The sequence below is a fragment of the Macrobrachium nipponense genome, chromosome 6, assembly GCF_015104395.2.
Source record: "Macrobrachium nipponense isolate FS-2020 chromosome 6, ASM1510439v2, whole genome shotgun sequence".
Lineage (NCBI taxonomy): Eukaryota > Metazoa > Arthropoda > Malacostraca > Decapoda > Palaemonidae > Macrobrachium > Macrobrachium nipponense.
The window spans coordinates 119883371-119907493 of NC_061108.1; the positions used below are offsets into that span (position 1 = coordinate 119883371).

The window sequence follows — 24123 nt, forward strand, 5'->3', positions numbered from 1 at the left end:
TGCCCTCTACGCCCTATTGTTTCTAGTAGGAAATCTCCTAACAAAAACTTAGCAGTGTGGCTAGCTGGAGAACTAGGAATATACTTAGGTATATTTTCAGAATCCCATATTAAACATTCAGTAGATTTCATAGACAAAGTTAAGAAAAAGAATATAAAGGGACACATGGTTAGTTTTGATGTAGTAGCATTATTCACCAATGTCCCCCCTTAGATAAAGTATTAGAATTCCTACAGACTAAACATAAGAGGGTATTTTCAATCCAGACATCGAAATAGGCGTCTTCCTTGAGTTGATCAAATTGTGTGTCAGTGATACTTATTTCACGTTTGAAGGACATGTTTACAAACAGAAATATGGAGTAGCTATGGGGTCCTCATTATCACCTATACTCGCTAACATCTATATGGAATATTTCGAAACTAATCTAGTTCCTAATGTGAATGTCCCTGACTTAAACTGCAAGGATGGTGGAGATACGTGGATGATATTTTTGCTATTCTGCAAGGGATGGAAATAAAATAGAAACTTTTCTAGATGAGCTCAATAAGTTTGATAACAATATCCAGTTCACTTTAGAGAAAAGTAACAATAATAAACTGCCCTTTTTAGACATACTCATAGAAAGAAAAGAAACAGGATATGAATTCAGCACATATAGAAAGCCCACACATACAAACTCATATATTCATTCTCTTTTCATAGTCATGATATAAAAATAGGGGTTCTAACAGGTTTATTTCTTAGGGCAATGAGAACGTGTGACCCTTGCAAGATAGAGCAAGAAATAAATTACATCGATAAAAGCTTCGATGCATTAGCATACCCGGAATGGTTCAGAAAAAGGGCACTCAACAAAGCTAGAAAAAATATTTTACAGAGCGAATGTAGAGAGTACATGGAATAAAGAAAACAAGAAAATAGTTGCCCTCCCTTTTATGCCTAAAATGAAACAAATCACTTCAAAAATGAAAGAAAGTCAATATAAATTTGTATATACCTTTGATAATACCTTAAAAAACAAAGTATGTAAAAATAAATTGGAAGGAGAAGACAGTAATACATGATGTAGCGGGGGTATACATAATCAATTGCAATAATTGTGGAGACAGATATGTGGGGGAATCAGGTAGGGGAATAAGGACTAGAGTCCAAGAACATAGAAGGGCAGTACAGCTTAACTCTCAGGGGAGTGCTATAGCTAGACATGTTGGGAAAATGACCATAGGATGGATTTCAAAAACAGTAGGCTTATATACAAAAGCAACAAAATTAGTCACAGGAGGGTAGTAGAAGGTGCGCTTATCAGAGAGATCAAAGTAATTGAAGGAAACAAAGGTTTTACCTCAGAAGATCCCATAAGCCGAGCTTTGATATTAAAAGAAGCTAAGATTGACCCTGCTGACCTGGAGATTAGGTTTCCTGCCCAACAGACTTACGGTGACCACACCCTTACCACAAGGGTGAATCCCATTGACCATCAGCTCAGGATATCAGAGCGACAAGAGGGGATTGGCAACTCTCAAGAAAACCAGAACAGCCATCGCATAAATGACAGCACAACGAGAAGAAGTTCCAGAAGACTGCTGGGCCTTGACCCAGGCTAACATCCCAACATCTCTTGAGAATGGGCCACAGAAGGGCCTGAAAGTACTCGAGTGTGGAGTAAAACTAAATGTAAATACTTAGAAGTAAACAAGTTACAAATTGAATTTGTGGGTTTCTTTTTCAATAATAATAATAATAATAATAATAATAACTAAATAAATAAATAAACAAATAAATAAATAAAAGGAAATTACCTTAAAAAATTATTGTATAATGAATAAGTTAGTGAAGTAGTAACAAGCTAGAACGCCATAGGAAAACCATCCATTAAGATGCTGTCGTAATACACACACACACAAAAAATAGAGTTCGCAATCGCTCATCTTCTTATCTGATACCCTTATCCAGAAGGACGTGAGATGCCAATATGTGATACGTCGCTGGAACATTGTCCAAAGGTAGCTAATCAGTGTGGGAAGATAGTGCTCTCGTTTTTGAACCGTGTGTGATTACCACCGCCTTCCCTTTTAGCTGCGCTCACGGTATGTCAGTTCATTCTTCTTTTGGTTTTTAAGGTAAAAGATAGTTAGACACCACTTTTACGGAGTAGGCAGTGAGGCAGGTTCACTTTCATGAGTGAGTGTCGGCGAATTTTCAAACTTATTTCTCTGACCCCTTTAAGACCTATTGCTGCCCACACATGATTCCCAAGTTGCTGTAAAATTTAAAACTGATTTTTGGGGATGAGGCATAATTAGAATGGGTTTTGAACAGGACTGAATTAACGGTATAGGTTAAAACTGTATGAGAGAGAGATAACGTTTTTGTTAGATGCATTACAATAGAGGCAGGATCTCAAACGAGATCTATTTAGATGACATTTTTTTTATTAATGATGATGGTGAGAAAATAAGCAATCAGACGCCCTTCTCTAGCCCGGATCCAAGAAAAACAAGAGACTTACGAGAGGGAGAAAATAGAGTTGGTTTAACCCCAAAAGTAAGGAAATTGTCAGTCTTGGCGTAAAATTCAAGAAGAAATTTCGACATTTATAAGATACATGTCATGATTAACTGAGCTGAATGAAAGGAATGGTGTGCTTTTACAACATATACACCCATAAATTACTAGAGTTCATGTTTTACGACGAAAATAAAATCAGCGGATGATTTAAAGTACGGAAACAAAGCTAGACCTCACAAGAATGGTGTTAATGAATCTCACTCCTCTGGGTAGATTTTGCTTTTGTTTTGTTTGTTTGTATGGTGCTTTTACGTTGCATGGAACCAGTGGTTATTCAGCAACGGGACCAACGGCTTTACGTGGCTTCCGAACCACGTCGAGAGTGAACTTCTATCACCAGAAATACAGTGGAATGCCCGAGGTGGCATGCCAAGACCAAACCGACCACGCCACTGAGGCGCTTCCCTCCGGTATCTTGTACGGATGCCAGTGCCAGATATCATACAAAATAATTAATTGCAGATGAAGTATCAGGATTTTTGGCTTGTGGATAAGAATTCACAATCAGCAGTAGTTCTTGGCAACAACTTCAGCAATTATAACTCGATGAATTTTATTGAGTTGAGTTCAGTGTACAATTTAGGGCAAAGGCCAAGCACTGGGACTTATGAGGTCATTCAGCGCTGAAATGGAAATTGACTGTAAAAGGTTTGAAAGATGTAACAGGAGGAAAACCTCGCAGTTGCACCAAGAATCAAGTATTAGGAGAGGGTGGAAAGTAAGATGAAGAAAGAGAATATGAAACGAGGTACAGTTAAAGGAACGAAAGTGGTTGCAGCTAAGGGCCGAAGGCACGCTGCAAAGAACCTTACGTAATGCCTACAGTGCACCGCATGAGAACCACTGATGGCACTACCTCCCTACGGGAGATGAATTTTATTGAATGAATGCAATGTCTTAACATTTAGAGAATTTATAATGACTAACAACACAACTTTCATTGCTGTTTTTTTTCTGATGCTAATAAACAATCATCCTTTACATTCTTTTTACATCTTTCATTGGGCCTGGGTTAAATAATGGCACTTTGTGGCTAGTTTCATTAGTCTTTACAATAAAGAAAAAGAAGTTTGCGAAGATTAAACTGTGGTTATCAGTCCTAGAAGACGTATCTCTTATCATCTAATGCCTTCTAAGGTCCCCAATCCACTTGAGGATTCATATCTGCCCATCACCGTTAGTTTTTCTTTACTGGCTGTAAAAATGAAGTACCTGATGTCTCAGTATTACTGATACGGATGCTCCTCGTGATACAACAAACTGCAGCATTTTATTAAAAGCGTCATGTGCCACTGTCTTCATTTTCCTACCCGTTTATGTATTCATAAATTTTCTTTTTCTGATTTATCTGCGCTGTTACTCATTTGTTATTTTATTCTCTCCCCTTCCTCTTCTTTTTATATGTACATTATATTCTGGGGGATTCTGTTTCGCAAGTTAATTCCTTTAAATCTTTTTCCTAAGAATCCATATGAATTATGAATGTCTGTTTATTTAATAATAATAATTATAAAAATAGTAATGATAATAATAGTAATAATAATAATAATAATCTTCCAAAGGGTCCACAATAATGCAAAGTATTAGGAGTCCGTGTATAACTTTTAAGACTTTACAAAAAGCAGGGAAGGGTTCGAAAGCTTTTTGTAAAGTCTTAAAAATTATACACGGACTCTTAACACTTTGTATTATTGTGGACCCTTTAAAACATTATATATACTCTCGCGATAAAGAGTTTTTCCCTAATAATAATAATAATAATAATAATAATATGTATTTTGGTAGAAGACCCTCTTTTAGGCAAATACTGTTAAAAAGGATGGCAGAATTAAGCGAGTTGATTTTATATATTGTTTTTTCTATTTTCCTTACAATTCGCTTCTCAGGCTCAGCAATGTTTCTGAGTAACTGGCCAATATTCATATTGGGAATTTTCAAAAAATTGTTAATGCTGAAGGAATCTTTTATTAGAACAGGTTATCAGGTCCAGGTCAGGCAGGGGTCGTCGTCAGTGCCGGTATTATTCCGTAAGCGTAGTTCAGTTCGGGCCAGAGTCGTCTTTGGTTTAAGGGCTGGTGTTGGTGCTGGTATAGCTGGTATTACGTGACGTTTCGACTTTCTCGTAGGTCATCTTCGGACGAGTCGGTTGAAGAGACTGTAGCAAGAAAGTTTGCGGAACGGTATTTATAGCAGCACGGACCTAGAGTTGCATTCTCATTGGTCGGGCCGGTCTTGGGCGAAGCCGTGGATCTCGCCTCGAAGGTCTCGGGGATTCTCTCCTGCGAGCGCCACAGTAGTGTGCCTGGGGATGAACGTCAGGAATTCCGTCTGTAGCAGGAATCGTATCATCCTGTGGGGGCTCCTGATTATCTGGCATCGTCGGGGGGTCGCTCGCTGCTCTCCGGGCGGCGGTGGGAAGGAGAAACGTTTCTTGAGTTATATTTAAGTTTGGTTTCTCCTTACCTATATGAAGGGCTTCTAGGGGGCGCAGACGTCGGGGATCTGTTGTCTGATCTATTATTATGATATTAGGGATAGTATCATTTCTTTTTATCCGTTTGTTATGAGCAGTCCTGGCGTGGTTGAATATGGCTCCTTCTTGGGCGTGGCAGGAGATTCGCTTGGAGAAACGCATGGAGGTCATACCGACGTATTTGCCAAGGCATCCTCGGACGGGGCATGTGTAACGGTAGACCAGTGTGGTCTACCGTTACCAGCTATACCAGCACCAACACCAGCCCTTAAACCAAAGACGACCCTGGCCCGAACTGAACTACGCTTACGGAATAATACCGGCACTGACGACGACCCCTGCCTGACCTGGACCTGATAACCTGTTCTAATAAAAGATTCCTTCAGCATTTACAATTTTTTGAAAATTCCCAATATGAATATTGGCCAGTTACTCAGAAACATCGCTGAGCCTGAGAAGCGAATTGTAAGGAAAATAGAAAAAACAATATATAAAATCAACTCGCTTAATTCTGCCATCCTTTTTAACAATAATAATAATAATAATAATAATAATAATAATAATAATAATAATAATAAAATAATAATAATAATAATAATAATAATAATAATAATAAGAGCTGAAAATAGAAATAAGAAGGATATGGGATATGCCAGTGGAAATTGTACCCATAATTATAGGAACACTAGACACGATCCCTAGATCCCTGAAAAGGAATCTGGAAAAACTAGAGGCTGAAGTAGCTCCAGGCCTCATGTAGAAGAGTGCTCCTAGAAACCGCACATAGTAAGAAAAGGGATGGACTCCTAAGGAGGCAGGATGCAACCCGGAACCCGTCACTATAAATACCACCTAGTCGAATTGGAGGACTGTGATTGACGAAAAAATAAAAAAAATAAAAATAAAAAAAACTATGAAAATAATAATAAATTTAAATTTGTCATTCTCATTAACTCACACCCGTGCATCATTTCCAGGTAAACATGAAGTGGATAATCTTCACTCAAGCGCTTTTAGCTTTTGCAACGTCGAGTGCTTGTAGTCTCTACCTGGAAACCTTCCATAGTGGGATCTGGAAAGTACCGGAGGACACAGCCAACACCTTGAATATATCCTTGAGGTTCAATGCAAGTTCAGAAACAGAACCTGACTTGGAGACCTTGCATGATTTAGGGGCACTGCTTGTTGTGACCGTCATTCCAGACGAAGACTGGAAACTGTATTTTGTTAATACCAGTGCTGTATTCACTGCTCAAGAAGTCAGAGATGAAGTCGTGAAAAATATTACGTTTTCGGGATACTACTGGGGCCTTACCCGGCTCTCTTTCTACTTAACCCGCAACGATCTGGACTCGGATTTTAAGAACCGCACCCTTTTGCGGGACGATCTGCAGGTAAGATACGCCCATTGCAAGAAAAGGTGCCAAAGAAATTAACAAGACCTCCTTTTTAAAAGAAGTGTCAAACTTTCAAGTAAGTTGGATAAATGAGTGCTCATATAAAGGGATCAAGACGCTTAAATGGTTTGTAAACTATTGACATCTCTGTGCGCAGTAAATCAAAAACACGATAATACGAATGGCCAGTTACATGAAATGTTCAAATGAACTCAAAACTAGTTCTCCCTGAAGTTTTTTCAATCCAAATGATCATGTAGGTCAAGTCGTGTAAAAGCATTCAATCTGTCTCAATATCCAGGTTTCATTTCATCCTAAATGATATATTAATCTACTTCTTCCTCCTTCCTTCCTTAGGTTGTCATTGATCGTCGCTCCAAAGTAGTTGATAACATCTTCATCGGCGTTGCATCGGTCTTTGTGCTCTTCAATAACATTAATATGGGAGCTCAGCTAGATATCAAATTGATCTGGGGTGTTTTAAAGAAGCCTGTTGGTCCTATTTGTGGATTACTCTCCCAGTTCATCTGCATGCCAACGGTAGGTCGCTCAGTTGATAAAAAAAAATTATCACGTTTAATGCATAAGCATTAGCTTTGCCGCACACCACCAAGCGCTCCCCGCCCCCCCCCCCCCCCCCCCCCGCCCCCCCCCCCCCCCCAACACATCCCCCATCCCAGGAAAACTTTTGTTACCAAAGACAGACATCTAGAAAGAAGTTAATTCAATTAAAGCTTTTTAAGGGGATTCCTAAGATTCTGAGAGAGATATATTTCAAGACCTCAACTTCAAATGAAAATAAACAGGGTAAATACTAACGTCGGAAATATTGATTTAGTCTGTAAATTATTTAATATTAAACTGAAGTTACTAATAAAACAACAGGCTCTCCAATGCTACTGTTAATTCAAAAATTTATTTTCAGATTAGCTTAATATGTCGTAAAGAGGCTATTCGTAATTTTCAAAACTATAAAATCGTTGTTCACTCACTTATCTAAATTCTCGACACAGCTAAGCCTTAAAAACTTCTCAAGTTCCGACATCTGGAGTTGTTACTATTTTTTGGAGTCGAAATTCAGTTATTGGCTTGGTAAATAGTATACTAGAAGTTTATATTAATCCTTTTTTCATTCAATATCTATTAACGCCTATATTACCTAAATTCATTTATACGCAAATATCTTCAAGATTACAACATTCGACCATTTAGCAAATAACAATAATCTGGATTCTAACCCTAGAACTCGTATTTGGTATGCTGTTATAATGTTAATTCAAACTCGTAAAAACAGAAAAAAAATTTATATTTTGATATTAAGATGGTGGGCTGAATAAAAATGGACGTAAGTTGTTGGTTGGTTTCCTATGAATACTGAATTCACATTGAAACGGTTCTCTATGTATCAAATCATCTAAGAACGGGAGGCAATTGTCTTTTTCGAATTCTAAAGTAAACTTAATCGATGGTTTAATGACGAAGAGGAATAGTAGCTCCTCCTTTGGTAAGAAAGTACTCTTGAATCAGGCCTGTTACCTGTTTCTTTGGGGACTGACGGTAAACATCGGCAGCCAGTATAAATAAAGCTTCTGTCTTACTCCCGGACTGGCCGACTTATCTAAATTGCAAACTTCGACGGTTGATTGTCAACACGACCTTCAGCTAATGACGATTAGTTTCAGTGATATCGGCTGCGAATACTTAACGTCAGTTTCATTTAAAAAATAGACTATAGTTAAGTGTCCATGACATTTCAATGAGACATCTCAAGGATCAAATATTTAAGAGACAATAGCTTTCCTTATACCGTCGCGTTTTAGGATTTTCTTTCTATATAAGATCTCCTTGACAACTACGATCCTTAAGCTAATTATTATTATAATTTTTTCATTTTTACTATAAAAAATTTGTAAACATTCATACAGAACAATCTTTGATGATCATTAGGCAGCCCTTTCACAAAACATAACCACCGTACAGGCGGAAGAGTACTATAACCGCCCCCCCCCCCCAAAAAAAAAAAATTATCAATAGATTTTTGTATTTGTCTGGTGTTTTAACGTTGCATGGAACCAGTGATTACTTAGCAACGGGACCAACAGCTTTACGTGACTTCCGAACCACGTCGAGAATGAACGTCTATCACCAGAAAACAAATCTCTCACCCCTCAGTGAATGCCCGAGAATCGAACTCGAGGCCACCGAGGTGGCATGCCAAGATCATACCGACCCCGCCACTGAGGAGCTATCAATAGAAGAAATTAATCAATAAACAATTTACATGAATACAGCATACAGAGATCATTATAAACATATATACTGCACTGAAATAGGCGAAAAGGAAATTTCTAAACCTTACCGGTTTGTCCAAACGATGCCGAGCGTCGTTAACCTGAACAGGTGAAAGAGTCAGTTCGAAGCACTAGAATTGCCTACCAGTCCTGGAAAAAGGATATCAATCTTAAATAAGAGTGACCTAATCAATAAGACTAATTTTAATGGAATATTCTTTGTTTGCAAGATGAATTTTTAGTTACTTTCCTACTGCAAAATAAGAGTATACTAACTTCTTTTTTTTTTCCATCTGACCACCCGCCTATGGCCCTCGCGCATGGCAATACTGTCCCTGGCTTTAAATAGTTACCCTATGTGTAAGTTTTAGGTAAATAAAAGGATATCTGGTGTACATTTGCTACTGAAAATTATATTAATAATTTACTGTATGCGAATTACACCGTTAATATACGAAACAAGATATTATTATTGTTGAATGTAAGCTACCTTTTCAGGGTGGCGAATGGAACAGCCAGACGCGAATTCCATTGAACAGATGTTAAACCTAGTTACCTCATATCGTATCTGGCTAAAGCGCACTTTATAAAAATTAAAAGTATTTACTGATATACATAGGTGTAATGAAGTAACACGTAGCTTAGTAGCAGAGTAGGTGTGGTCCAATAAAGTTGACATCTTGCCGTAGTGAACAGCGAGAGAAGCATTTTCCCGCCACTGCGTCTGGCTGTTCCATTCACCACCCCGAAAAGGCAGCTTACATTCAACAATAATAACAATATCCTATTTCGAATATTAACGGTGCAATTCGCATACAGTAAATTAAAACACTTTTCCTTTGCAAATGTACACCCAGATATCCTTCTATTTACCTAAAACTTACACATGGCGTAATTATTTAAATTTAGCCAGGAACGCAGTGTTGCCATGCGGGAGGACCACAGGCGGGTGGCACATGGAAACGTAAATATATTAGCGGTGATAATGCCTCCATATTATTAACAAATTTAGGAACTTTTAATATGTCATATTCTTATAATTTAAGAAAAAAGTACTTCTCTATAGTTTTAATAATTTTGAAGTCACGTAAATAAATTGTTTGTTTGTATGGTGTTTTTACGTTGCATGGAACCAGTAGTTATTCAGCAACGAGACCAACGGACTTGCCGTGACTTCCGAACCACGTCTCGAGAGTGAACTTCTATCACCATAAATACGCGTCACGTAAATAAAGAACTTGAGTTTTATTCCAGGGTCCAAAACTCATTTTCACGTGCAATACGCCTCACAGTTTCTTCCACTTTTATGAAAAACCATATTTTGCTAACCCGACCACCGTGCCCAATTTCTTCAGGTCACGTGGATAATGGGCAGCTTACTGTTTGCGGACACCTTGCAAAGACTCGGCCTTTTCACGTATGGATGCTGTCCGGGGGGAACAAGTTCAAATTTCTGGACGTTAATGTTTAACGGGGACCTCAACCTATCAATCACTATGACTACCGTCTCATTCGTAGCTGCAATGGGTGAGTGTCAGAATGGAAAAGTAGTTCTGCAGTTTATTATTATTATTATTATTATTATTATTATTATTATTATTATTATTATTATTATTATTATTTATTATTATTATTAGAAGCAATAGCAGAATCAGCAGAATTTAATTTATCATAGTTTCAGTTTTTCTAAAAATTCCTTTGGTGTTGAAAGGTCATGTAATAATCATTAGTCTTATGGAAAAGTAGTTCTGCAGTTTATTATTATTATTATTATTATTATTATTATTATTATTATTATTATTATTATTATTATTATTAGCTGAATAAGCAGAATTCAATTTATCATAATTTCTCTGGTTTCCTAACAATTTCTTTGGTGTTGAAAGGTCATGTAATAATCATTAGTCATATGGAAAACTAGTTTGCAGTTTTATTATTATTATTATTATTATTATTATTATTATTATTATTATTATTATTATTTATTAATTTATTATGATAATAATAATAATAATTAATAATAATTATATTATATTATATTATTTATTATTATTATTATTATGTATTATTATTATTATTATTATTATTATTATTATATTATTATAATATTAATAATAATAATATTATCAATAATAATAATAATAATAATATATTATATATTATTATTATTATTATTATTATTATATTATATTATTATTATTATTATATTAGCTGAATCAGCGGAATTCAATTTTCTCTGTTTTCCTAACAATTCCTTTGGTGTCGAAAGGTCATGCAATAATCATTATCATAATTGCTCCACACTAATGCCATTCGTGAAAGGGTAAGGACACCGGAAAGTCTCCTCACAGCATGATCACAATTAGAGCTGAGGATATACTAAATTCTGTTGATATTGCTGTCGTCTACATTTATAGGAAGGTAGTGGGCCAGAATATGGTGACGCAAAGGATTATTTTGACACTTCTCGTGGTCATTACCGATAGTCATTAGAAAGGGTAGATCACATTTGTCTAAGGTCAATTGGGCATGGTTAGGGCTGGGCTATTCCTCGCCAGAGCTCCAGAAGTTCTATAATTGTCTGGCTGGGTAAAGGCCTGTCCACGCGACCTGGCCTGATCGGCGAACCTCCCCTCTAAAGGCCTGTCCACACGAGCGCGCCTGATCGGCGTGCTCTGGGGTTGACGGGCAAATTCTGGCGGGCTTACCCGTGAATGTTGTCCACACGGGTGAGGCGATGGAGAGGTGGGCGTACCCGACGATGCCAGTGGTGTGTTCATTCGGTACGATAAACATGGTGCCTGCCACAAAGAAGAAGATATTGTGTAGCATGATAATTGCTTTGTGTGTGACGAAAAAGAAGAGAATATGGTGCAAAGAATGACTCCGTAAAAGAAATGTATATGGTTAACGTACGTCTGCCAGGGTCGAAGCTCAAGCCATCGGGCGCCACCGTGGTGACTTTGCTACAAGACCCATCAGGCAATTTGACGGTTTGCCCGTCAAGTGTGCCCATTAGAGGGGAGGTCCGCCGATCAGGCCCAGTCGTGTGGACAGCCCTTAATGGGCACACTTGATGGGCAAACCGTCAAATTGCCCGATGCGTCTCGTAGCAAAATCACCATGGTGGTGCCCGATGGCTTGAGCTTCGACCCTGGCAGACGTACGTTAACCATATACATTTCTTTTACTGAGCCATTCTTTGCACCATATTCTCTTCTTTTTCATCACACACAAAGGAATTATCATGCGACACAATATATTCCTCTTTGCGGTAGGCACCATGTTTATCGTACCGCACTGAACACACTACTGGCATCGTCGGGCACGCCCACCTCTCCACCGCCTCACCCATGTGGACAACATTCACAGGTAAGCCCGCCAGAATTTGCCCGTCATCCCCGGAGCACGCCGATCAGGCCTGCTCGTGTGGACAGGCCTTTAGGGGTTTTAACGTGTACAGCGAGTATTTCCTTTTGGGGCACGGTCATCTTCATATCCATAGCTAAGGTCTTGTAGGTATAAAAACACAGCCTGATAAGTGCATGTTCTTTCCCGCCTAGAGGCGTGGGATGGGCTCGGGGCTGAGGCGCAGCTGAATGTACCATTCATCAGCGACCAGTCTTCTCTATGTCCAACAAATTTATGGAGAGAATAATTCTGCCGAACTCCGCACGGGTGAAGTGCCATGATGAACAGTGGTCAAGACCCTCCTAAAAATTGCAGTGATGACATTCCACCAACACTGCTCAAGGAACAATTTCCAGCAGTTTGGGACTAGAGGCCGTGAATACCTTTTCTTTTTGAACAAGGGCTTCTGGGAGAGGCGATTTCAGAGTGCCTTTCTTCCAGGTGTAGCGAAGGATCCTATACTCAAGTTTCTCAATTATAGGATTTCTTCTTTGACACACAAGATGAATGTATCCCTAATATCATGCATTAGATTGCTACGGCACGTATCCTGGAAAAAACGTGCTCTAGAAACTGATCCTTTCAGGAGTTAGGTAAACAGGATATCTAGGGAGGATTTCATAGCCATAGTATCAATCTTGATATACAAGTGATCCGCATAACTGATAAAAAGGGCCTTGTTTGTACAGATCCCCAGTGGTATGTTATATTCCGGAGAGATTTTTTTTTATTATAAACATCATAATCAGATTTTATAAATTTTAAGTATACACTTACATTTAAAAAGAAGTCATTACCGTATAGTCAGTCGAGGACAAGTTAATAGGTTTTATCAACATACGCTTAACTCGCCGTAAAAGCGTTTGTGCTCACACGCCTGGTGGAAGTGCTTAATGGTTGCTGGAAATTAGGTGGGGAACTGGAGACTTAATTGGTTATGGAGACTGAATTTGATCCGGCCTCTGCCAGATGGTATACCTAAATACATTTAGTCTTAGTATGTACGAGGAATCACGCGTTCCAGGTTAATTTTCATCTATAGGTAAACCTAATCAAGTGTCTTGTGACAGGAGGGATGCCTCTTCAGCATTCAAGTGCCATTTAGTTAGCTTCAAGCTAGCCTTCGTTATTTTCTCGCGTTGCTTAGGTCAAGCTATATCTTGAATGATGTCCAGCTGACGTTAGTCTTAATCTACAAGGATAAATGCATCCAGGGTTATTCTATTCCTTTTAGTAGCTTAAAAAATCAATATGTAAAGATAACCGGAAGCCAATATCTTAAGTGGTCTAGGGCACATGTGGTGGCAACATCAACAAGCAGTATTTGGCAAAGTAATGAGTAGACTATGCTAGATAAAGTACCCCGCTACAGTGTAATAGTTCGTACTTATCTTTAATGCTTCTTGTTAAAGACTTGATATCTTGCCAGCCACTTAAAACTTAATACGAACCTTTTAAGCGGACTTATATTTGCCGGTTTACCTTTACCGTACCAAATTACCGAAGCCTGTAAATCTCTTCCTGCACGGTTTTACAGTTATGCTTTCTTGATGCTTAGAAATTTACCATTAATACATAATTTCCAATATTAAAACTATGTACTGGACCAGTCTAGCTATTTCTTAAAATTCCATTCAGAGTTTATTCCAAATCCAGCAATTCCAGTTTTTCTCAAAATCACCCAGTCGCAATGAAGATTTATATACCACTGCAAGGTACGTCTTGCTTGCAATATCCACCACCGAATCAATCCTTTTTATAAGTTATTATTCATTCAACAAGACTTGAGTTCAAGCACGTGCACAATATTTATTTCAAAAAATATCGCGAGATGTATTAAAAACGTAACTTGAATTTTTATTTTATTTTATTGGATATACAATAATTGCTATCTATTATGAGAAGATTCCCTCACTGAGCTTGCCAAAAAATTACCATTAAACATTTGAGAAGTCTACTTAAACCATTCCAATGATGCACGTAGCCAGTGTTAACTTCTCAAACAAGGCTTCAGCATTCAATTCTCTATAGACTTTCAGCTTATTCGAGAAAACTTCCTCTCTACCAGAGATCCCAGCGATACCGTTCGGTTTCTGTCTTATTAGAAGAAGTTCATTGGAAGCCTTGTTGGTTGCGCATTCATCACTGGCATAACCTGCCAAAAAAAAAATTATTAGCCAAAGTTCCTAATTCTGGTTAAATAACTTTATACACTTCTGTGAAAAACCAAGACTTGGGAAAATTGACTACTCACAGGGAAACTTGACTACTCACAGGGAAAGTGAAAGCATGTATGAAAAAAATTTGAAAAAGCGAATCTCAAACTAACGTTGGTTCTGTAGGGGCAAGGAAAACAAGACTTAAAAAAAAAACAAAGTCTCAGCTTGGAAATAGTTACTATGGATTCACACAAATTTTAAAGATATGAACATTTGCAGCTTTCGAACAGGTTTTTTTTTTATTATCAAATAACTTGAGTTAAATTTTAATAATTTATCACTTTAAATTTCTAATAACGTTTTAGTTATTTTACTGATGTAATACCAACTCTTAAAAAGAAATCTCAAAAATTTATCACTAAATTTTAACAAAATTATTTATTTTACTACCATAAAATACCAACTAATTCAATTAAGAATAAAATCAAAATCCATTAGTTATGCTTTATCTAATATCTACATTTTTTGGTTTTCAAAGGCACGCGTATAGTGCTATTTACCAGAACAACTTTGTATAAGAAAAAAAAGTTCTTAAAAAATTAAAACAGTCTTTAAAAACACACACACACACACACACACAAAAGCCACTCTTGACGTACGGAAGACCGTCAAGAGGACATCCTCCCCACTTCAGGGGCGGGGGGCGGGCGGGGGATTGGCTTTTAAGAATTTGGTTGGAGTATACTAAAAGAGCAATGTTGCTTACCTCGGAGAAGTAAGGTAAAAAATAGTTACCAACGATTCCTGGGGTGCAAGACTTCCTGGTATAGCCGCAATTATGTGAATCACTCTTTCAAAATCTAAAATCGAGAAAGGGAGTAATATTAGTGAGGGATGAAGCAAATCTAATGGGAACGAAGTTAACTTCAAGTCTGAATGATTGAACAAAACTTTAGAACACCGAATGTGCAAAACACAGAAATCCACAATTAAAAAAGACAAAACAGAAGTAACCTAAATTGAACATATGCATTTACATGTATACAAATATAGTACGTATACAGAAAAGTACGTATGCCACAATTACGTACTTAAAATAACAAATATGTAACAAGTGTGTATATCTAACAAAAAACTAGTTTTAAATAAATGCAGTTCCACGATAAAAAAAATTACAAGACGAAATATAAAGACTGTGGGAAACTAAACCGTCCTCTTACGAAAGGTACCACTACCGCAGTACACATTGTGGATGAAGAACCATTGCATAAAACCAACAAATTAATACCTGAACAGTGACAATTCAAAAATAAACGAAGTTCCAACACAAAGCGAACCTTACTCACCACAAAATACAGCAACTGTCAAAAGATGGAAACCGTTAACTACGAACCCCCAACCTCAACACAGTACACCTGGTAAATAAATTGCCACTGCGAGCAGTGGGTTCATTTGAACGTGAGGTTAACATTTTAGCAGCCAATCATCACGAAACACGGAGGAGTGCGCTTGAATTCAAGAATCCTTGAGTTACCGAGAGATTTCTACAGCCTAAATGCGACCAGGATACCATTACTTAACGACAACAAATCTGGCAAACAGTCAGGAAAATTAGATCATCACGAAAAATATGAAAGAATGACAGAGTGAATACTATAGTAGATTCACATCAACCGTGCATTTGATGTCTAGACCAGTCCCTTACGACGCTCCTGATTGGCTGTTGATAAGCCAATCACAGGGCTGGAAACTCTGTCTCTCTCGAGAGTTCACATAGGCAGGATGTATGTTCCACTTCTCCTGAGGGATACGTCTTTCAAAAGTATCCCTCAGGAGAAGCGGAACATGCATTCTGCCCAAGTGAACTCTCTCGAGAGACTGAGAGTTTCCATCCCTGTGATTGGCTTATCAACGGCCAATCAGGAACGTCGTAAGGGACTGGACTAGACATCAGATGTACGGTTGATGTGAATCTACTATAGCTGGATATGATACGAAAATCACCTCGGCCATACGTGAATAAATGCAATGGGGAGGTGAATCAACAAACGCTTTTCTGGGCATTCGTGTCGAAGGAACGACAAAAGAATGAGTTTCAGCTTACTAAATGAAATCACTCTGGCAACTGAGAATAAAAAAAAAAAAAAAAAACAATTGGTATCTCTATACAACCTGACGACGATCAGGCGCAATCGACACTACCAGGCACATAATCTACTGATAAGAACGTCATAATGAGTGTTAACAGAAACGTCTCATGATAAATTTACTCAGCCATATACTTATTTGTTTATCTATTCATCTACACATACACATACATTTTATATATATGTATATATATATATATAAATATATATATATATATATATATATATATATATATATATATATATATATATATATAGGTAGAGGCCACGAAGGAAAGTGAAACAGTCTGCTAAGTAAAGGACACTGAGCCGAAAGATCTCTAAGCACTCCACTGTTTCACTTTCCTTCGTGGCTTCTACCTTCATTTATGTATATTCATCACGTTCCAAATTGTCGTGATTCAGTTATACATACATATATATATTCATATGTATATATAGTATATATAAAGTATGTGTCCGTGTGTAAGGTGTGCCCTGCTTAATTCATGTATGTTACGTCTGCTGATCGACGTCAATACCTGGGCGTTGTGACGCCAGTTTTAATAGCCATAAATCAATCAATTGCGTCCGAAGATCGCTCCCACCTAAAAGGTCCGGCACTGTAGCCAGTGGTAAATTGGTACAGCAACCATTGCAATCAAGGAAACGGCCGTTGGGGTCAGCAGCCCCATCCATAATGATTTACTGAGAAACCAGGAGTCTGTCCCCGTATGGAAACCCACATCGTCCAAAGGGGAAAAGGCTCTATATATAAATATATATATATATATATATATATATATATATATATATATATATATAATATATATATATATATTATATAATAGAATGTAATGGCCACTTTTTACCAGATACTCATATAATTGTTATAGCCACAATGCCCTCTTAACTTCTCGAATTCTTCACGTTGTTTGGGTGAAGGGATACGCTTGTCAATACAAAGTCTTAAAATCCAAGTGCAAGAAACATGAAGAAATTATGATGTCCGGTAGCAGGAAACGAACCCAAGTTACCATAATCACGACGAGGTCACGTTGCCGACCTGACCACGAGTATACATACCGTATGCGTGTATTCATACTACAATTCCTTTCAGGCATGATGCCTCTCTGGATGTTCACCTTAGGGGCGGGGCTAATGGATGGAGAAGACACCATTGTCATTCCCTTCTCGAACTTGGCCATCTCGCTCTTGGCTCTGTCCCTCCCGATCTGCATTGGTATCATCGTGAGGTAATGACGCTTGATTTTGACTTTCCATCACGTCATTTTAATTGGTGATGAACGTGTCCCAGTTGAGCATTTTAACAATGATTTATTTTATATTGTTGGTGTTGACAAAGAATGAAATGAACGTTAATTGTTATTCTTGGTTCTTAAGTGTCAGTTCTGCCATCGTCATCATCGAGACTAGAAATCTCATTTACATAACATTAACCATCAGAAGAAAACTAAATATTTCCTGATTTTCTTACAATAATGCACATGATACAATGAGATTTCAGTATTATAATACTGATGATATTGTTAATGCCTGACAAGACTGCACATTGTAATCTAAAGTTGAAATCATGAATGTGTTTTCGGAAACCCATAAAAACCACTAGATAACTTACATTAAATGTTAATGAAGAGGTCCCTTACAGAAAGGCATAAGAAATAACTCGGAGAGTGAAAAGTAAGGAAAAGCATTCCGTAATCTAATAAATTTTTCGAAAAATTTATTTCCAGGTTAAAACGGCCTGCTTGGGCAGACAAGGGCAAGAAGATATTGAAACCATGTATACTTTTCGTCCTTATATTCTTCCTCACGGTAAGTTCCTGACGCATTTTCTTGCAATATATATATATATATATATATATTATATTATATATATATATATATACTATATATATTATATATATATATATATATATCATATATAATAGATGTATGTATATATATATATATATATATATATCTATATGTATATATATCTCTATATATATATATATATATATCTAATAATTATTATAGATATATACATACATATATATATAATATATATATAATATATATGTATATATTATATATATAATATATATATATATATATATGTGTGTATATATATCTATTATATATACTTATATATAGAATACATAGAATCATATATATATATTATATAAAATATATATATATATATCTATCAGATATATATATACATATATAGATATCTACTTATAGTAATATATTTATATATATATATATATATATATACATAGTAGATATCCGATACCATATATCTATATATATATAGATATATATATATATCTATATATATTGTATATATATATATATATAATATATCTTAATATCATTATAATAAGCTATATAATATATATATAATAGTATATATCTATATATATATATAAATAGTATATATATGTATTATATAGATATATATCATACATATATATATACATATATATATATATATATATACATATATATATATATATATATATATATATATATATATATATATATATATATATATGTATATATATGTATATATAATACATCATAATATATATATAATATATATATATATATATATATATATATTATATATATAGCTAGAATTTTGTCTCAGTGGAAAAGACTACCTTTCAAAATAGTTTTTAATCCATTTATCCATAAAATCTGTTGACTGAGCTGCTTTTTCCTTCGTGTGTGTGTGTGTATCAGGTAGGGATGTACAACTCCTACAAAGTTTTCATGTTGATGAACTGGAAAATGATCCTCGCTGGAGTCCTCGTCGTCATCACTGGCTACACTTTCGGGGCGCTGTTCGCGAAGGTCATGTGTCTGGAAAGGCCACAGGTCATCGCCGTCAGCATAGAGACCGCCATGCAGAACACGGGGGTGGCGACCATACTTTTAAAGCTCTCTTTGGAATCCCCTTTCAGGTGAGGGAATGATTTTGTTCGGTACAGAGTATAATTTTAGCCTCTCCTTTATTCGTCCCTGTGTGTTCGTTCATTCGTGCGTAAAAGACCGTAGCCGTGACGTTGCCGGTCACGTGTTGGGCCACCTGGCTGTTTTCGGTCCGTCAGAAATGAAAAGGCCCGGATTCGAATCGCCCATGAAATCGTTAATCCCAGAAAGTTAGTATTTAGACCCATGTAATTGGATTAAGAAAAATAAATATTTATATCATGTCATATATGCTGCTCATTTGTCATTTAATTTTTTGATGATCAACAAGTATTTTTTTTTTTTTACATGTTACTGTATAACTTTGGATTTTTCTTAATCAAAATATATGGGTCTGAATGCTAACTTTCCTCTATTCACGATTATTCTAACCGTTTCAAATTCGGCCCCATTCATTTCTTATGGAGAGAAAACAAACAAGTGCCCCCCCCCCCCCCCCCCCTAGGGAGCGGTGGGTGATTGCGTCACACTACGGTATTCTATTTTAGATGTTTGTTTGTTTGTATGGTGTTTTTACGTTGCATGGAACCAGTGGTTATTCAGCAACGGGACCAACGGCTTTACGTGACTTCCGAACCACGTCGAGAGTGAACTTCTATCTCCAGAAGTACACATCTCTCACACCTCAATGGAATGCCCGAGAATCTAACTCGCGGCCACCGAGGTGGCAGACCAAGGTCATACCGATCACGCCACTGAGGCGCTCTTCTATTTCAGATGATGGTTTGATGAGTGTAATCTCTGACAGCCTCCTTCTGTCGTATTTTAATCGGATTTCTTTCACATTTCACACAATTTACAGCTGCTGCCTTTTCTCTCTCTTCAGGACGTTTTAAATCAGCCCTGAAAACCTCTAAGTTCAAGGCTTTAAGACTGTGTCGATCTATTTCTATCCGCATTCACATATTTGAAACCCCAATCTACACCCAAGAACATGTTGCGTTTTTATTTTTATCTTTTTAAATAGCTTAGTCTTGAGTGTAACAAGTTAATGTACATAAAGCGATATCTATACCATTAAAGCTTTTTGTTCTCAAGAAATATTTATATACAACCAAGAACATAAGTTTGGTTCAAGGGCCTCTACGCTAAATGTTTTTTTTTTTTAATTTCATAATATAAATAGCCTACTCTCGAGTGAAACAAGGAAATGTAAGTACATAAAGCGATATCTATACCCTTAAAGCTTCTTGTTCTCAATGCTATCATATCACCAGAATTCCGCAAAATGAACTGAATGAAATATAATTGTCCTAATCAGTGACCTTACTCTAAAGTCTAAACCTTAATCACTTCATTCAAGACTGATTTATCGTATACCTTAAACGTTATCTAAATCGGGCATCTTAATTCATTTTCTCTCTGTTTTCAGCGACCTGGCGTCGATACCGATCTTCGCTACATTCTTCGTGACCGGCCCGCCTCTGTTCATCGTTTACTTCTTCTACAAGATGATTAAGAGGTTGCGGAACCGCTTTGGCTTCGGCAATGCTGCGAAGGACCCACCGGTGGAACGCCCAGATTCGCCGGAAACCGCGTCATTCCTTCCGGGTGACGAGGAAACAGCGAAGGACCAGGAGACGAGGGATGACTGCAGCAAAAGAGAGGTAAATGAGGACGGTATATGCAGTATAAATGAGGAAAATAACGATACTATATGCACTATAAGACAGGAAAATGAAGACAGCATATGCAGCATAAAAGAGGAAAATAAAGATACTATATGCACTTTAGGAGAGGAAAATGAAGACGGTGCATGCAGTATAAACGAGGAAAATAAAGATACTATATGCACTATAGGACAGGAAAATGAAGACAGCAAATGCAGCATAAAAGAGGAAAATAAAGATACTATATGCACTTTAGGAGAGGAAAATGAAGACGGTGCATGCAGTATAAACGAGGAAAATAAAGATACTATATGCACTATAGGACAGGAAAATGAAGACAGCAAATGCAGCATAAAAGAGGAAAATAAAGATACTATATGCACTTTAGGAGAGGAAAATGAAGACGGTACATGCAGTATAAACGAGGAAAATAAAGATACTATATGCACTATAGGAGAGGAAAATGAAGGTACGTGCAATATCATAGAGGAAAATAGAGACGCTATGTGTAGTTTAATAGAGGGAAATGAAGACACTGTGTATATAAAAGAGGAAAATAAAGGCAACATTTGCACTATAAGAGAGGAAAATGAAAACAGTATATGCAGTATGACAGGAGAAAACAGAGACGCTATATGCAGTTTACAAGAGGAAAGTGAAGATACTATATGCAGTATAGCAGAGGAAAATAAAGATGTTCCGTACACTATACGTGAGGAAAAAGAAGACAGTATATGCAGCATGAAAGAGGAAAGCAGAGAAACCATAAGCAACCTAAAAGAGGAAAATGAAGACAGTATATGCAGTATAAAAGAGGAAAATGAAGACGCAAAAAAAGATGAGAACGTGGATGATAGCGATAACATAGACAAAAATATGGAGGAAAATAGCTGTAAAAACGATGAACATGTGGAGGATGACTCAAGATAGGAATGCATAGGTAATAATAGTGCAAGATACTATGCGAATAAATAGGATACTGGCGTAGGAAAAGTAAGAATACAGAATACAACTGTATTATGAAGTGGCTGAGCAAAGGGTAAACGCAAGGAAATGTTCCAGTTTGGAAAAAAAAGAATGATAATTGAAACCGCCAAGACAAGTGTCAAGGATAAATGAACGAAAAAAAATTACCATATGAAGGCTGACAAATATAAGTATATAGTCTATATAGAGGATGACCGCAATGGCCCTTCTTCAAGAGTAGTTTGATAATTTTACTCTTCGCCCCGGACAGTTTGCCTGGTGAACCCTTTTATCAGAGATAAAGTGTACTCCTTATCAATAGTACTTTGATAAGCTCATTTCTCATCGTGAGTTTCTCATATAAAGTTGCTCTTTACAAAGGGAAATTTGACAAGTTAATAATATTACAACGGTAGTTTGAACAGCGCATCAGTTACACCGGGTATTTATTTAGTGCAATCAAGTATGTACAGTTTCCCAGTACGCTTTCTTCGACTTATAATTAATAAAAGACTCTTTATCAAGGTTAGTAAATGAGTCTCCATCAAGATCGGTTTGATAAATGAGTCTCCATCAAGGTTGATTTAATAAATGTCTTCAGCAAGGTGGGTTTAATAAATGAGTCTTCAGCAAGGTTGGTTTAATAAATGAGTCTTTATAAAAAATTATTTAATAAATGAGTCCACAGCAAGGTTAGTTTAATAATTGAGTCTTTATAAAAAATGATTTAATGAATATTCAGCAAGGTTGGTTTAATAAATAACCTTCATCAAGATTAATTTAATAAATGAGTCTTCATCAAGGCTGATTTAATAAATGAGGCTTTATCATGGATGATTTAATAAGATTTCAAGACTCAATCTAATAGATGAGTCGTCAACAAGATTGGCTTGATAAACAAGTCTTCATCAAGGTTGATTTAATAAATCATTCTTTATCCAAGTTGGTTTAATAAGAGCACACTTTAACAATGGTAGCAGCAATTTTAAGGATAAAGAGACTGAGTGAAACATTTTGTGTCAATAATTTGGAATGGAGATTTTCGATATGAATCCACAGGTATTAGGGCAACTTTCAGTCGTTCATGAAAATATGAACGTGAAAAATTAGTAAATAATGTCACTGAAAAATGCTTAAATATTCGTACGGGTGTTCTCTAATTATTGATTTTTAGCACATTCATGATTAAACTGAAACAATTTCTTGGGATTCAATCTCAGTCCTCAGAATATTAATGGCAGAGTCGTGACCTTAAAATTTCTATAACTCATCCAGTCTCTTTTTGAAGTTTGGCACCGTTTACAGAATTGTTAATGAAGCAATTTAATTTAAGACATAAGAATCATTGTAAAACTATAAACATTACTTTTTGTCTTACCGCAACAGCGCCCCTAACTACCTTATTTCATTAAGGATGAAGCCCTCATGCAAGAATCCAGTGTAGCTTCATGAACATTCACAGGGGCCTTACTGTGGAAGTTCGCGGCATTTTGACTTTTTCTATAAAAATGTATTTGCTTACTGACTACCAGTAATATCAATAATGGAAAACTCATATACAAATGTTGCTTTTGTAGTTTAACAACACTAAGTCAAACATATAACTGGGAACTTTCAAAAACTTTCATCCTCATTTTCAATCAGAAACATCTGGTCCAAAGACAAATCGCAAACTTTACATCAAGAGAAAATTAACTATACAAAAAACATATTTCACAAAAACTACGTTAAACGCTGTTCAGGAGCCATCAAACTAGCAAGATGTCTTACCAGGTTCTCGGACTTCCTGTTCTTCTTTCGTCGACAAACATCTCCAGTTCTGAAACACGGTAAGCGTCTGTGTCTGTCTGTACTCTGTGACCAAGTGAAAGACAGACGACAAACAACGCATGAGGTGGCGATAAGCGACGACTCATAAATCTTTGAACTGCCGAAGGATGCGTCGATCTGTTTGACGACGTAGTACTCTATGCGATAGTTTCTACTCCATGCGATTGTTTTTACTCAATGCGATAGAGAAACTAAAGGCTATGCCCACCACTGTATCCCTTAAGCCTTCTAGTCTTTATACATGCAATGCATATTGTTTCCAATAGATTTGAATATGGAATTTAGGCCA

General features: G+C 36.6%; 1 protein-coding gene and 1 long non-coding RNA gene across 2 annotated transcripts; one reads left to right on the forward strand and one right to left on the reverse strand.

Moving 5' to 3' along the window:
• The first annotated feature begins 2002 nt into the window (after positions 1-2002).
• On the forward strand, positions 2003-23236 carry LOC135216068 (uncharacterized). The gene is made up of 8 exons (XM_064251064.1): positions 2003-2090; positions 6022-6438; positions 6799-6981; positions 10088-10259; positions 17549-17684; positions 18183-18264; positions 19180-19400; positions 20801-23236. The coding sequence occupies exons 2-8, from the start codon at positions 6028-6030 to the stop codon at positions 21966-21968; spliced, it is 2373 nt and encodes a 790-aa protein (XP_064107134.1). The 5' UTR covers positions 2003-2090; positions 6022-6027; the 3' UTR covers positions 21969-23236.
• Positions 13105-23911, reverse strand: LOC135216069 (uncharacterized). The gene is made up of 3 exons (XR_010314796.1): positions 23775-23911; positions 20749-21019; positions 13105-15162 (listed from the first exon to the last, which is right to left on the reverse strand). It is a non-coding gene; the product is annotated as an uncharacterized LOC135216069 (long non-coding RNA).
• Between the last annotated feature and the right edge of the window lie 212 nt (positions 23912-24123).

Coding starts and splice junctions, on each gene's coding strand:
- LOC135216068 (XM_064251064.1), top strand. CDS start 6,028: ATGAAGTGGATAATCTTCACTCAAGCGCTTTTAGCTTTTGCAACGTCG. Junction 6,982..10,087: donor AGTTCATCTGCATGCCAACG/GTAGGTCGCTCA, acceptor CAATTTCTTCAG/GTCACGTGGATAATGGGCAG. Junction 17,685..18,182: donor TGCATTGGTATCATCGTGAG/GTAATGACGCTT, acceptor ATTTATTTCCAG/GTTAAAACGGCCTGCTTGGG.